We start from the raw sequence: 12,237 nt of genomic DNA, 5'->3' as shown, positions 1-12,237 counted from the left end.
ACATGAGAGTTCTCACTAAATGTTATTATATTCACATAAGTGAAAACCTCTCGTTCGTATTCATATATTCAAATAGCAACATTAATTCCTGAATTAATTAAATCGATTCTGGTTTCAAGCACATTGTACATACGTTTTATGCAGTTCTCAGGAACAAAAGAAAAGAAAAGGAACCAATTCATTTTATAAATGAATAACAATCATAAAACATAATCGACTGCTGTCTGCAAAAGTTTCAATGAACCTAAAAGACAATAAACAAAGGGCAGCAAGTCATGAACATTATTATGGAATTATATAAATAGTCAAAAGAGAAAAGATTGTTATCGCAATACAACATGGTGCATTTTAACGACTCGCTAATAAAACTGTACCGAAAGACTTAACGAGTGAAAAGCAAAATTAAGAATAAGAGCAAATAAAATTTTCTTGCCGAGCGCATTCGGGAGGAGTTTCATTTTTTACGTCCGTCGACCCTTCGCCATTTCTCTCGAAACCCTTAAGTATTTTTTTTCTTTGCTCCCTAAAATACCCACGTTTCACCTTGAAAATATCTCGACGTAAAGTGTTGCAGCACGAGAAGGTATTATTATTGAGAATATAATAAGAATCTGTAAAAACTCGTTTACAGTATAGGTATATATATATACTAAACATTATACGTATCGCAATTAGTTTGTCATTAATATATAATATTAATTAGTACCTTTGTAACAGGCGCATCGCCCACCCTCTCTATAATGCACGCCAGAATAAATTCTACGAGCAATTGCTAAGAGGACGTATCCACTGAACTGACGCATCCAGAATTTTATAAGAAATCTGCGTAAGACAAACGTTCCCTTAGAAGACATCTGTCGTTTACATTCGAATGTTGCCGACAGGAATTAATCACCCTTGTAATATACGTTGGGTATAAAAGAATCGGTTCCGCGTACCTTAATACACTAGTACAACAGCTGATCTTGAGGATACATCTTCGGTAGCACTTGACATAATAAAAACTGAAGTAAGTAATTTTTGTACATATTATATACTTGCCATGACTCCGAGAGAAACGGACTTATGGGCTTTTACATTTATAAGAAGAAGATAGTCATATGAGTCGTATCGCGAGCAGGTACCTTTTGATATGTAATTTGATATTTCTAATTAATAATTTATCATTGTTCTTTACCTAGTACAGGATGAGGGTTGCTGCAGGTTGCACTATAGCTGTTGTTATTTTCATGGGAACAATTCTTAATATTCATGGATCGATCGAAGACACTCAGAGAAATTTTGTCTTGGCAAATTTTCCTTATGATCGAGGACTGGTAACTGTTAATATAATATTTATAACATCTTAATGCACTATGTTAATCGTATAAGGATATCCTTGATTTTACCTTATAGGATAACGACCTTCAGTTGGCGAGGATATTATTAGTTCCTCAGAGAATGTACCATATCAAACGGAACTCCGAATTGATCAATTCATTGCTTGGCCTGCCAACAAATATGAACAATGCTGGAAAGTGAGAAGGAACGATGAAGAAGAACGATATTATGACTAATGTGCAGATACAATATTGTTCAGCCATCGTATCTGTTACAATGCTTACTCACGGATCTATAGAATAATTGTATATGCAATTTTAAAAGTAATATCTCCATAGAGATTTCTAAGTTGCTTTATAAGCTTCCTTGTAGATTCAAATTCATAAATAATTATAACAATTAGAGGAGCGATTAACGATGAATTATAATTTTGAATGAAATATTAAAGATATTATCGTAAACTGGTATTATTATTTACACCCTGTGTATCGTTGTTATCAAGTCTAGTTATTATACTATATAGTTGTTACATTGATGGTACACGGTGAGATTTGATATTATATATATTACAGAAATCGAGTTTATGGGAATAATAAAAAAAGGCAGTCGACAGCGTAATTCGTACGTTGTACTTTTATGGGAATAATTAGATTGTTATACAAAAAAGCAGAGGATAATGTCTAGTTTAAATACCGCCTGCGTACCTGCAACCCTGCATGCGTAGTTGTATTAATGGGTTGGGGTTTTTATAACGTAAGATGTTACAATTAATAGAATTAATTTATAATTTTGTCTCTCTGTTTTCTCCGACTCAGAGAAGACAGTGAAAATGCTCAATTCAAAATTATTCGTTAGACTTAGACACAAAATAAAACGCTGTTACTGGCATTCGTTAGAAAATCATGAGCGCCGTTTCCCTTAACGTGGATCGTCAACATGGACTGACATGGATTTTATCTAAGAAAAAAGAAATTTCCTGCTTCATTTTGATTCCATAATTACCAAATATAGCAGCTTTTACATTTGGTGTATCCTCCATAGAATTTCCTTATGAGAATCCAATTCAATTATGGCGTACAGGTCAGGGCATCTTGAATGCAAGATATGAGAAATAATCGATAGTCTCGATTAGTCTACGCAATCTGAGTTGAACGATCGATCTTTACCTTGCAATGGAAATTTGATAGGATAAAAAAATTCAACGTCTAACCGTTTTAATAGTAACAACTTATTTATTGCAATTTAATAGGTAAATGACACATCAATGGTGTTTATTTGCATTATCTATATTTGAATGTCGTAGAAGAAATTACATGTTTGTTCTTATATTACATTGAATGTACACATCGCAATTTTAAATCTAAGCTTAATCTTGCGAATAATCCAATACAATTCACTCATGAAATAAAACATATAAAAATAAATTTATTTAAATATTTATATTGGAATTATTTCATTGACTACAGAATAAATATTACAAGTAATTGGTGCTAATGATATATTAAAATTTCAAATGGAACCCACCACCCATAGGAGGAGGTCTACCTCTTTCCAATAGTCCCATATGAAATCCAGAGGAAGATCCGAGTTGATCGCCATCATCTCCATCGCCAAGTTGTTTATATTCTCGTCCACCACTTGGTGGTTTTGGAGAGGCATTTGCTGTGCGTACACCCAATTCAGACTTTGCTGGCCAGGTTGGGAACATTTCAGGATCTATGGGTAAAGGAGCTTCAGTGAAGTAACCATGTTTTAAAGCATCCTCAGCTGCGATTCTCTGTTGTGGATCATATGTCAAGAATCTAAGCAGGAAAGAAAGTTGTAAGGAACCATTAGTTTTAGAAGTTTTAATGTTTTGACAATATGTTCTAACTTTTCTCCTGTCGAAGGAAACATACTTATTAAGGAGCTCGATGCCTAGATCTGATAAGGATAGGCTGAATCTCTGTCGAAGATTATTAACAGGATAATGAGCAAATGGTATTTTCTGAACCATTGGTAATTTACTATATCCTGGCCAAACGCGATCACTTGGTGTTCCAAGTTCTTTGAATATTCGATTTAGTTGATCAATCTCCGACTTGCCAGGGAACAAAGCTTCCATGCGGAGTAACTCAGCAAAGATGCAACTGTAAATGACAATCATTTAATAAACGTAAAATCGAAGGTAATCTTTTTCTTTGTTTTTCAATAGACCTAGTGAACTTACCCAACTGACCAAATGTCGATAGGCGTACTGTACTCATTTCCATTAAGCAGAAGTTCTGGTGCACGGTACCAAAGTGTCACTACAACAGGTGTATATTGCCTTAAAGGCGATCCATATTCTCTGGCCAGACCGAAATCGCCGACCTTGAGTATTCCTCGATGACTCAAAAGTAAATTTGATGTTTTGAGGTCACGATGAAGAATCCAATTGTCGTGTAGATGTGTCACAGCCCGCAGTAACTGTTGCATTAGACACTTGACCTCTCCTGAAAAATCAATTAGGATTCAATGAACGTAATCTTGAATAATTAATGGCATACAGTCAAAGCCAAGCGTGAATTGAATGAGTAATCACACTTTTGATTTTTGACATTAGCATAAAACAAATATTTTGGTTTTTCTGTTTAGTTACCTGGAATGAAGACTTGCTTTTTCTGCTTCATGGTTTCCATTAGTGACTTCAAATCGTGTTCGACGTAATCCATCACTATGAAAATCTTATCCATGTTACTTCCTACTACAATTTCACGTACCGTAACAATATTTGGATGCTGTGCTTTTAACAAGGTATTTATTTCCCTTAAACTGGTTATTGGAAAGCCTTCTTTCTCCTTCTCCATTTTCAAACGTTTTAAAGCAACAATCTCTTCGGTACGTTTATCGCGAGCTCGATAGACGACACCATAAGTTCCCTCTTCAATTCGATTTAGGCATTGGAACTCTTCGACGCTTCTACATCCTAACAATACAAAAATATTGCTGATTAATTACACATCGACATAAAAAGATTTTAAAGTATTATTTTACTCTGAGATTTCTGAAATAATTAAAAACTGTTCTTACCTTGAATGGCTGGTAAATACGGTGGTAGCACCGGTTCCGTTTCCTCCTCTTCTTTCTTTTCCGATTCTTCCACATCCTTAGCAGCGCCATTCGAATCAATACGACCTGGTGAATCACCATCGGAATGATCAGATTTTGCTAGCCTGTCTACGGACAATGGACTTGGGTTATTATAATCTGAGCCATCAACCGACTCTTCATTTGACCCTTTGTTCGACTCGTTTGAGTCTTCGTCTTCATCACTACTAGAATCTGACGAATCTGATCGCTCAGATGATCTTTCCCTCGCACTTCTACGCTCCTCTGACGAATGTTGAGACCTATGAGAAAGACATTGCCATGATTGTTTTATTATTCAGTGCAATGTTAAATTTGATTTATTATAACTAAAGGAATCTAAGTGGAATATAATGATTTACTTACTCAATAGACTTTGAGCGGACCTCATCTGAATGAATAGGGCTAGGACTATCATCAGATAACTCAACGATAGAAGGATCCTGACTTGGATCGGGACTGTGAGATCTCTTCTCACCTCTTTTCAGTCTTCTAGCTTCTAACTCCATTCTTGAGACTTCTTTTCTTCTTGCCATTTCTCTGTCAGCCTCTAGTAACCTTTGGTACAATGGCAAGAGGGACAGTTCATTACTTTCAATGGAGAATATTTAGACTGTACTATATGTAATAGAATAATTTTATGCTCTTGATATATACCTTTCCTTACGAAGCTCCTGTTCACTCATCTCCTTAGGATCTTTTGTCTGAATCGTAGACTCTACTTCCATTTCATCAATGTCTTCAGGTTCCTCAACAACGTCCATAGCTTCGCGCAATTGTTTCTCGCGATGTTCTCTTTCTCGCTCAATCTGCAACATAGTTAATTATAGTATATTTATTATTTAGCCTATTTTAAGCTTAGATTTGAATTTTGTTATGTTATGATTTATGAAGTCATATGCGAAGTACTTTATCACGGTGCTCACGATCCCTTGTTCTTTCATGCTTGTGAGACCTTTTGTGCCTCTTTTCTCGTTCAGGACGTTCTATTATCTCTGTTTCTGAGTATTGCTCTTCGATAACACGAATGTGTCTACGATCTTCTACTCGTATTTCTCTTCGATCTCGCATTTCGTCAATCCGGATCTCACGTCGTTCTCGTATTTCTCGAAATTCACGCGTGTCGCGAATTTCTCTAGATTCATCCCTTCTGGATTCTCGCATTTCTCGAGGATCTTCTCGCCTTTCTCTTCGTTTATCCAGTAGCCTGGAATTATTATAATGAACTGAAATACTACCAATAAAATTATAAGCAATCTATATATTCCTTAATAACATTGCAAAATGCAAGGAGAATGTAAAACATAATAAAATAGGCAGATAGTACCGTTCTCTCAAATCTTCTTCTAGGACACGATCTCCAGCATTTCTCTCTTTTCTTTCATGTCTGGATTCACGTTCTCTGCCATGACCTTCCATACGTTCAACTCTATCTCTCTCTCGTTTGGAACCATCTGAACGATCTGAACGTTCCATGCCTTCTATGTGTCTTCTGTGTCTGTGTTTATCACGGTGCCGTTCTTCAGTTCTTTCGTGATGTCGCGATTTGCGTTCTTTCTCTTCCCTGCGCTCGTGACGCTCACTGTGCTTTTCCCGTCTATGGGAGGAAGTTATCTTACGGTGGCGAATTACGGCTTGTGGTGGTTTAATATCGAGTGAATCAGCAGTATCGGCTCCATCTTCCTCAGAAAAGCTATAAAGAAAATAGAGTTAAATTAATAAAACGTTTACATACACAAATATTAAACACGATTTATAGTAAATATTACAAAATATATGTAAATACTAGTAATATTTTGTGTATTACTCTTATTTAAGTAATTGAAATAAACCATAGAAATAGTAATTACACGTGTATATATAATAATTTTGAAAGTTTTATTTAACATGTTATAGCAAATGTATAACCTATAACATGATTTGTCTTACCTAAATTCATCCATATCTTTTGTTGGGCTTTTCTTAATTTCTCCGTCTTCACTTTGGTTATCCCCGTCCATGGTCTTATATGTATACAGGTCTGAGCACTGCTGGGCACTTAGCAAAAATGAACGTGCCGGTTGAGATTCCAGATTTTAGTTCGGAATATGAGGCACTGGCGTCGGAGAGCCTGTTTGTACGCATGCGCAATCACCCGGTTTATTTCATCTACTTCCAACCATAACCTATTTTAAATCGAAGTATTCTGTTTGTCGTTTGTTGTCACTTTTTTTTCCGGTATTATTCTAGACAGAGATGAATAGGTTATGAATATTGTTATTTTTATATAGTAAAACACTGACACAAGTCCTGTCAGATTGTAATATAAATATTCTATAAATCTGGCTAGGTGCTGAAATCTTTACTCTGGTTAAACGAATAGGAGTCCAACAAGGTTGAACGCGCCATAACCGAGCATGAATTCCTAAGCGATAGCTCTGCGGAAGGGCTTTGCGTTACTTTGGAGTTGTCTATTGAAATGTGCATTTACATACGAGACAAATTTCAATTCGAATACCTTTTAACCGGAAAAATTAATCAAGATGCATTGGAGGTATAATCATTGCAACCTTGATGCTTTGCTCCAATAACATTCGCGATTATTTGTTTATTTCATTAATTTTTTGGCGCCATTCGGCAAGCAGCTGGATCAAATGAACACCCTGCTACGCTAACATTTCTTCAGTTATACAACCTCTGTGCAAGTTACAGTAACTTGAAACCGCCAGAGTTCGCAAATTGCACAATTATTGAATAAAACACTCCAAACGTTTTAGTCACTGTTTCTGATTTTAAAAATATGTAAAAGTAGGAGAAAGTTAATAAGGTCGCGGAGATTAAGGCAAAACTTGATTCGCTGATCCAACAAGAAGAATAAGCAGAAGTCGGAATTACTGATTGCGATTATGCCCTTGCAGCAGTCGTTGATTGTCTTGTAAACTACGTAAAAGATTCACACTTCTCACTAGTTATTATAAATATATGTAAGAAACTTGATAAAAGATTTCTTTCCAACGGTTTCCAGTTGATGCAATAAATATTGCTACTCTTAAAATAGAAAATCACAGTTAGTCAATTTAGACTCATGGAAAGTTGATTCACCCCAATAAAGCGTTTTTGAAAATGTTACAAACTTAATAATCATGTTATATGCAAAATTTTGATGTTTCTAATTGTACGATTGATGATATGTTCATATCACTTCTCATTTCATTGCATACTGAAACATACTAGTAATTTGCTCGCATACATGATGCATTATTATTTAAGAATGCGTTTGCAATAATTTTCACAGCACGAAAAAAAATGTTACAAAGAGGAAACAAGCTAAATTTTATAAACATTAAATAACGAATAGAACGTTTATATATTTTTTCAGGAATACTCTCATTATATTTATTTTTAAGCCTGAATATGTCTTTAAGTGCAATAACAAGACTTTGGATGTTATAGGGAAATGATAAAATTTTGTATGTAATTTACGACCGCTTATGGTCCAACGGACTCTGGTGCATATGTGCCATTAGAAAGAGAAGATGCACTAGGCTCCTCCGACAATAGCGCAGTGGTTAAAAGTTAAAACTTTCAGTGTCTTTATTGGGTCGATTGTGTAACTCAAATGTAGTGAAAATCCGAAAATACGTGATTGGCTAACAACTATTTACTTTTCATATTTTCACTACAATTGAGTTACACAATCGAAGTACTGTGGGAGCAAACAGGAGATGATTGTTCGAATTTTACACTTTTACAAGATTTGTAACAATTAACCAATCGAATGCTGTTTTACTATAGATCTCTATTAAACGCAACCAGTACCAAGAGGCATAGCAATAGAGCTAATAAAATAGGAAAAACTATTGGTTCTGAAGAACACAATTGAAAAACAGCCAATAGCATGCTAACTTTCAGCCAAGCATTACTGCTGCTACACTTATGAAAAACTCATTAAATAGTATAATCTGATATAAAATTAAAGAACAAGTAAAGGCGAGTTGAATTCTATGTTACATTTTAAGCTCCGTTAAAATCCTAATTCCATCAATCATCCTACAGGACTTTAGCTGGAACATAAAATTGAACAAAAAATGGTACACAGCTTAAATGATAACAACCCATGTTATAGCTATATCGCATGTGAAATTTTATTCACGGTAATGATTACAAAATTCAGTTAAATCGAAAAACATAATTTACTTCCAGAGTTTCTTGATGGACATATTCTTCTCTGAGTCCTTCTGCATTACCTTAGCTACAGCCATTTCAAAATCTTCCTGAGTTACATGAACTCTGCGTTCTCTCAGAGCATACATACCAGCTTCCGTACAGACACCCTGTAATGAATTAAACACATATTATTCACCGATCTACAATTTTCCCAATTTCTGCAACGTATACCTTGACTTCAGCACCAGAAGCACCTGGCATTAGTTCAGCAATTTTTCTTAAATTAATACCACGAGTAAGATTCATCTTCCTTGAATGGATCTTCAAAATGTCCAATCTGGCTTCCTCGTTTGGTGGGGGAAATTCGATCTTTCGGTCAATTCTTCCAGGACGAAGAAGAGCTGGATCCAAAATATCAATTCGGTTTGTTGCCATTATCACTTTGATGTTCTTTGTTGCTTCAAAACCATCAAGCTGATTTAGTAACTCCAACATTGTACGCTGCACCTGTATAAATGCGCATGATTAGATGATTATGTTTATAGCATAGTTGGATTTATGGGAAAGATAACGAAAAAATCAAATTATGAAAGTTACTTCACTGTCTCCACCAGAACCAGACTCAATTCTGGAACTTCCAATGGAATCAATTTCATCCATGAAAATAATTGATGGTGCATGTTCTCTGGCCATGACAAAAAGCTCTCGTACCATACGAGAACCTTCTCCAATGAACTTTTGCACTAGTTCTGATCCAGACACACGAATAAAAGTGCATTCGGTATGATGTGCAACAGCTCGGGCTAAAAGTGTCTTTCCAGTACCTAAAAAAATTACATGTAGTTAGAAGTTCAACTTCTTTCTTTAAAGATCATCGGAGAAAAATGAAAATTTCATTTAATTTACCAGGTGGCCCATACAATAGAACTCCTTTGGGCTGAGCAATACCAAGTGCATCAAAAAGTTCAGGATGTTTAACAGGAAGTTCAATGACTTCTTTAATTTCTTTGATTTGCTTATCAAGACCTCCAACCATCTCATATGTAGAATCAGGTACTTTTTCTACCATCATTAATGACACAAGTGGGTCAACCTTGTTTGGGAGTATTTTATGCAAAGTGTAACTTTCATTTCGTAGAGCTACACGCGAGTTTGGGGTGACATCATTTATATCAATATTTTTATCAAGATCCACTACAAACTTTCCTTCAGGATGAACCTTTACAAGGACTTTTTTCTTATCCATCGGTTTGACTACTTCACCCACATATGAACCTTGTTCTTGAAGAAGCTGCAACTCTTCACGTAACATTCTTACTGTAAATAAAATAAAACTATATGAATATGTGAAATTGTATTCTTATTAACACAGTCTCAAATCTATCAACATAAATATTGCATATACAGGGTTAGTCAGTAGAAACGCACCAGCAGAAGTTGGCCGCAAGTGGCCGACACGGCAATGTGGTCTCTTCAAAAAATGACATGTGACTCTGACCGATTCCCATAAGCGCAAACTGACAGTTTGCATAGCAATAAGGTTATTGAAATATTTCAATAGTTAGGTTACTGAAATAATTAATTAATATTGCAATGACAGAATGTAATATCAGTTAAGATTTATTTTCACAACAGATTGCAATTAAAATAATGTAAAGTTTAAAATATTCATAATTTTGATATTTCCAAGTAATGATCACAACTGAAATTCTGCAATACAATGCTGCAATTAATTAAAAAATCATTTAATTGAAATGTTTTTATAGCAAAAAAGTGCAGGAAAAAATCTGATGTGAAAATAAATCTTAACTGACATTACATTTTGTCATTACAATATTAATTAATTATTTCAGTAACCTAACTATTGAAATATTTCAATAACCTTATTGCTATGCGAACTGTCAGTTTGCGCTTATGGGAATCGGTCAGAGTCACATGTCATTTTTTGAAGAGACCACATTGCCGTGTCGGCCACTTGCGGCCAACTTCTGCTGGTGCGTTTCTACTGACTAACCCTGTATAATAGTACATGTATAATAGTATTACCCTTTGCATTAAGTTCATTACGCTGAGCTTGTAATCGTCGAAGATTTTGACTTTTTTCTGCGACAATAAGCTGCAGCTCTTCAATTTTTGTAATGTAGTAAGGTTTAAATCCTTCTCCCTTAGCCGTTTTTTCGTCAATTTCCATCTGAAAACATGAAAATGCATAACCTAATGTAAGCTTTACTATTTATATATAATATACAATGATTATTACCTTATTTATGAGTGTCATGATTGCACTCGTCTTTATTGTTCTACTTGTAATTTATGAATGAATTTTAGCCCTTCATTTATTTGGGTTAGCGGAAAACGAGAAAAATCTTCTTCGCGATATCACGAATTTCAGAAACGCTTGTCACTGTAGTTGGATAACGTTAAAAACCCTAAACTTGATCTTAAAACTACACTAGATTTTATTGAAAGTATAGGTCTGTTCGTATAAGCGATAGTACGTGCTCCGAAGTCACTATAGGTGTGTTCAAAAATGAGTCGAGAGCGCTGAAAGCATTTCGTGTCTCGATTGAGGGCATATTCGATATTCCATAATAAGTTTTATGGTGACTTCTCCTTGAAATCTTATGCTAACGGGTGTGTTCCGAAATTTACTGACAGTACTGTAAAACTAATTACATCTCTCTTAGATAAATATGAATGAATAAGGATACAGCGTTAATTACGTAAAAGTCGTGCAATTGGAAAGCACCTATAAATATTTCCCAAATGGTTCTGGTCCACGGTCTTGTATACAGGTCTGAGCACTTCCCTATCCTCGCCACGTTGTAGCTCGTAACCGTAACGTGGACGATTTTGCCCGCAAGCGGTAGGGTCGAAGAAGCCAGCTGAAACAGCGCATATGCGCATCTGTAAATTCACTGCAACCTCTTATCTCCGATTCAAAAGGAAAGTTACACACAGAAAACCAATGCGATGCCAATTAAATAAATTTTAGCAATCTAATTTTAAAGTTAGACAAATAAAGAATTGATGATTTAAAAAACTAAAGTTAAATGGACCAATTCACCTAAAAGTCGTGAAACTTGAATGACGCTATAATTGCGTATATGCTGAAAACTTTTAACTTGATGAAAATACCTCTGGACAAGTACAAAAAGTGAAATATCTGCACAAGTAGAATTTTTTTCGTAGTTAAGTTCAATAGTATAAATATTTTCTCTGTTTTACACTTGTTGAATTTATGTTGCATCACTATATGAAATTGGTTCCATAGGGTCCAATTCTCTTTGTAAAAAGTCTTTCTCCGGTTTCAGTGTAGGAATTTATAATGAAAAATTTTTCATAGGAGATATACTAACGTATACAGTCAATTTTTGCTTCTGTCGTAACTTTTTTACTCAATTTATTTGTAACTCCTGTAAGATTTTCAAATGCAAATTCCTACCATTGTGATTCAAACAGGCACGATGCACTTTCTGGTCATTGTTGCTTCTTTCAATTCCAATCACGGTATATTACACATTACGAACAAAGCTGCAAGTTACGTATTCAAGAAAGAGATAACTGTGCACGCGTAGTCCTACCACGTGATAGGCTCTTTCAAACCTAATACCCCTTGCGGTAGTGACCACCTTATGGTTACCCGTTTTTCGCCTAAGTGCC

The 12,237-nt window shown here is 35.1% G+C and overlaps 3 protein-coding genes across 7 annotated transcripts; 1 reads left to right on the top strand and 2 right to left on the bottom strand.

Annotated features, from left to right (window-relative positions):
• Nucleotides 1–854: 854 nt before the first annotated feature.
• On the top strand, nt 855–1,771 carry LOC107273257 (pigment-dispersing hormone peptides). 2 transcript variants are annotated; one of them, XM_015751258.2, is made up of 3 exons: nt 855–1,009; nt 1,182–1,316; nt 1,396–1,771. In XM_015751258.2, exons 2-3 carry the CDS (start codon nt 1,188–1,190, stop codon nt 1,519–1,521), a joined length of 255 nt encoding a protein of 84 aa, XP_015606744.1. In that variant the 5' UTR covers nt 855–1,009; nt 1,182–1,187; the 3' UTR covers nt 1,522–1,771. The 2 variants fall into 2 exon arrangements, with proteins under 2 accessions (XP_015606744.1, XP_024946341.1); XM_025090573.1 differs by having other exon boundaries at nt 939–1,009; nt 1,187–1,316.
• Nucleotides 1,772–2,590: 819 nt separating this feature from the next.
• On the bottom strand, nt 2,591–7,500 carry LOC107273308 (cyclin-dependent kinase 11A). 4 transcript variants are annotated; one of them, XM_015751375.2, is made up of 10 exons: nt 6,358–7,500; nt 5,756–6,121; nt 5,338–5,662; nt 5,086–5,237; nt 4,795–5,019; nt 4,372–4,691; nt 3,941–4,267; nt 3,530–3,794; nt 3,219–3,449; nt 2,591–3,122 (listed from the first exon to the last, which is right to left on the bottom strand). In XM_015751375.2, exons 1-10 carry the CDS (start codon nt 6,426–6,428, stop codon nt 2,822–2,824), a joined length of 2,583 nt encoding a protein of 860 aa, XP_015606861.1. In that variant the 5' UTR covers nt 6,429–7,500; the 3' UTR covers nt 2,591–2,821. The 4 variants fall into 4 exon arrangements, with proteins under 4 accessions (XP_015606861.1, XP_015606864.1, XP_015606863.1 ...); XM_015751378.2 differs by having other exon boundaries at nt 4,795–4,986; nt 6,358–7,495; XM_015751377.2 differs by having other exon boundaries at nt 5,338–5,635; nt 6,358–7,491.
• A 1,027-nt stretch (nt 7,501–8,527) lies between these two features.
• On the bottom strand, nt 8,528–10,852 carry LOC107273307 (26S proteasome regulatory subunit 8). The gene is made up of 6 exons (XM_015751374.1): nt 10,835–10,852; nt 10,621–10,765; nt 9,481–9,891; nt 9,172–9,398; nt 8,806–9,081; nt 8,528–8,741 (listed from the first exon to the last, which is right to left on the bottom strand). Exons 1-6 carry the CDS (start codon nt 10,850–10,852, stop codon nt 8,601–8,603), a joined length of 1,218 nt encoding a protein of 405 aa, XP_015606860.1. The 3' UTR covers nt 8,528–8,600.
• Nucleotides 10,853–12,237: the final 1,385 nt, after the last annotated feature.

The sequence above is a fragment of the Cephus cinctus genome, unplaced genomic scaffold, assembly GCF_000341935.2.
Source record: "Cephus cinctus unplaced genomic scaffold, Ccin1 Ccin1_scaffold1553, whole genome shotgun sequence".
Classification (NCBI taxonomy): domain Eukaryota; kingdom Metazoa; phylum Arthropoda; class Insecta; order Hymenoptera; family Cephidae; genus Cephus; species Cephus cinctus.
Note: the sequence above shows the minus strand (reverse complement) of the source record. Positions and strands in the feature narration are given on the sequence as shown.

Coding starts and splice junctions, on each gene's coding strand:
- LOC107273307 (XM_015751374.1), bottom strand. Junction 9,082..9,171: donor GTTCTGGTGGAGACAGTGAA/GTAACTTTCATA, acceptor GCATTTATACAG/GTGCAGCGTACAATGTTGGA. Junction 8,742..8,805: donor CTTCTGGTGCTGAAGTCAAG/GTATACGTTGCA, acceptor AATTCATTACAG/GGTGTCTGTACGGAAGCTGG.
- LOC107273257 (XM_015751258.2), top strand. CDS start 1,188: ATGAGGGTTGCTGCAGGTTGCACTATAGCTGTTGTTATTTTCATGGGA. Junction 1,317..1,395: donor TTCCTTATGATCGAGGACTG/GTAACTGTTAAT, acceptor TTTACCTTATAG/GATAACGACCTTCAGTTGGC.
- LOC107273308 (XM_015751375.2), bottom strand. CDS start 6,428: ATGGACGGGGATAACCAAAGTGAAGACGGAGAAATTAAGAAAAGCCCA. Junction 6,122..6,357: donor AAAGATATGGATGAATTTAG/GTAAGACAAATC, acceptor TTTTCTTTATAG/CTTTTCTGAGGAAGATGGAG. Junction 4,268..4,371: donor GTATTTACCAGCCATTCAAG/GTAAGAACAGTT, acceptor TTGTATTGTTAG/GATGTAGAAGCGTCGAAGAG.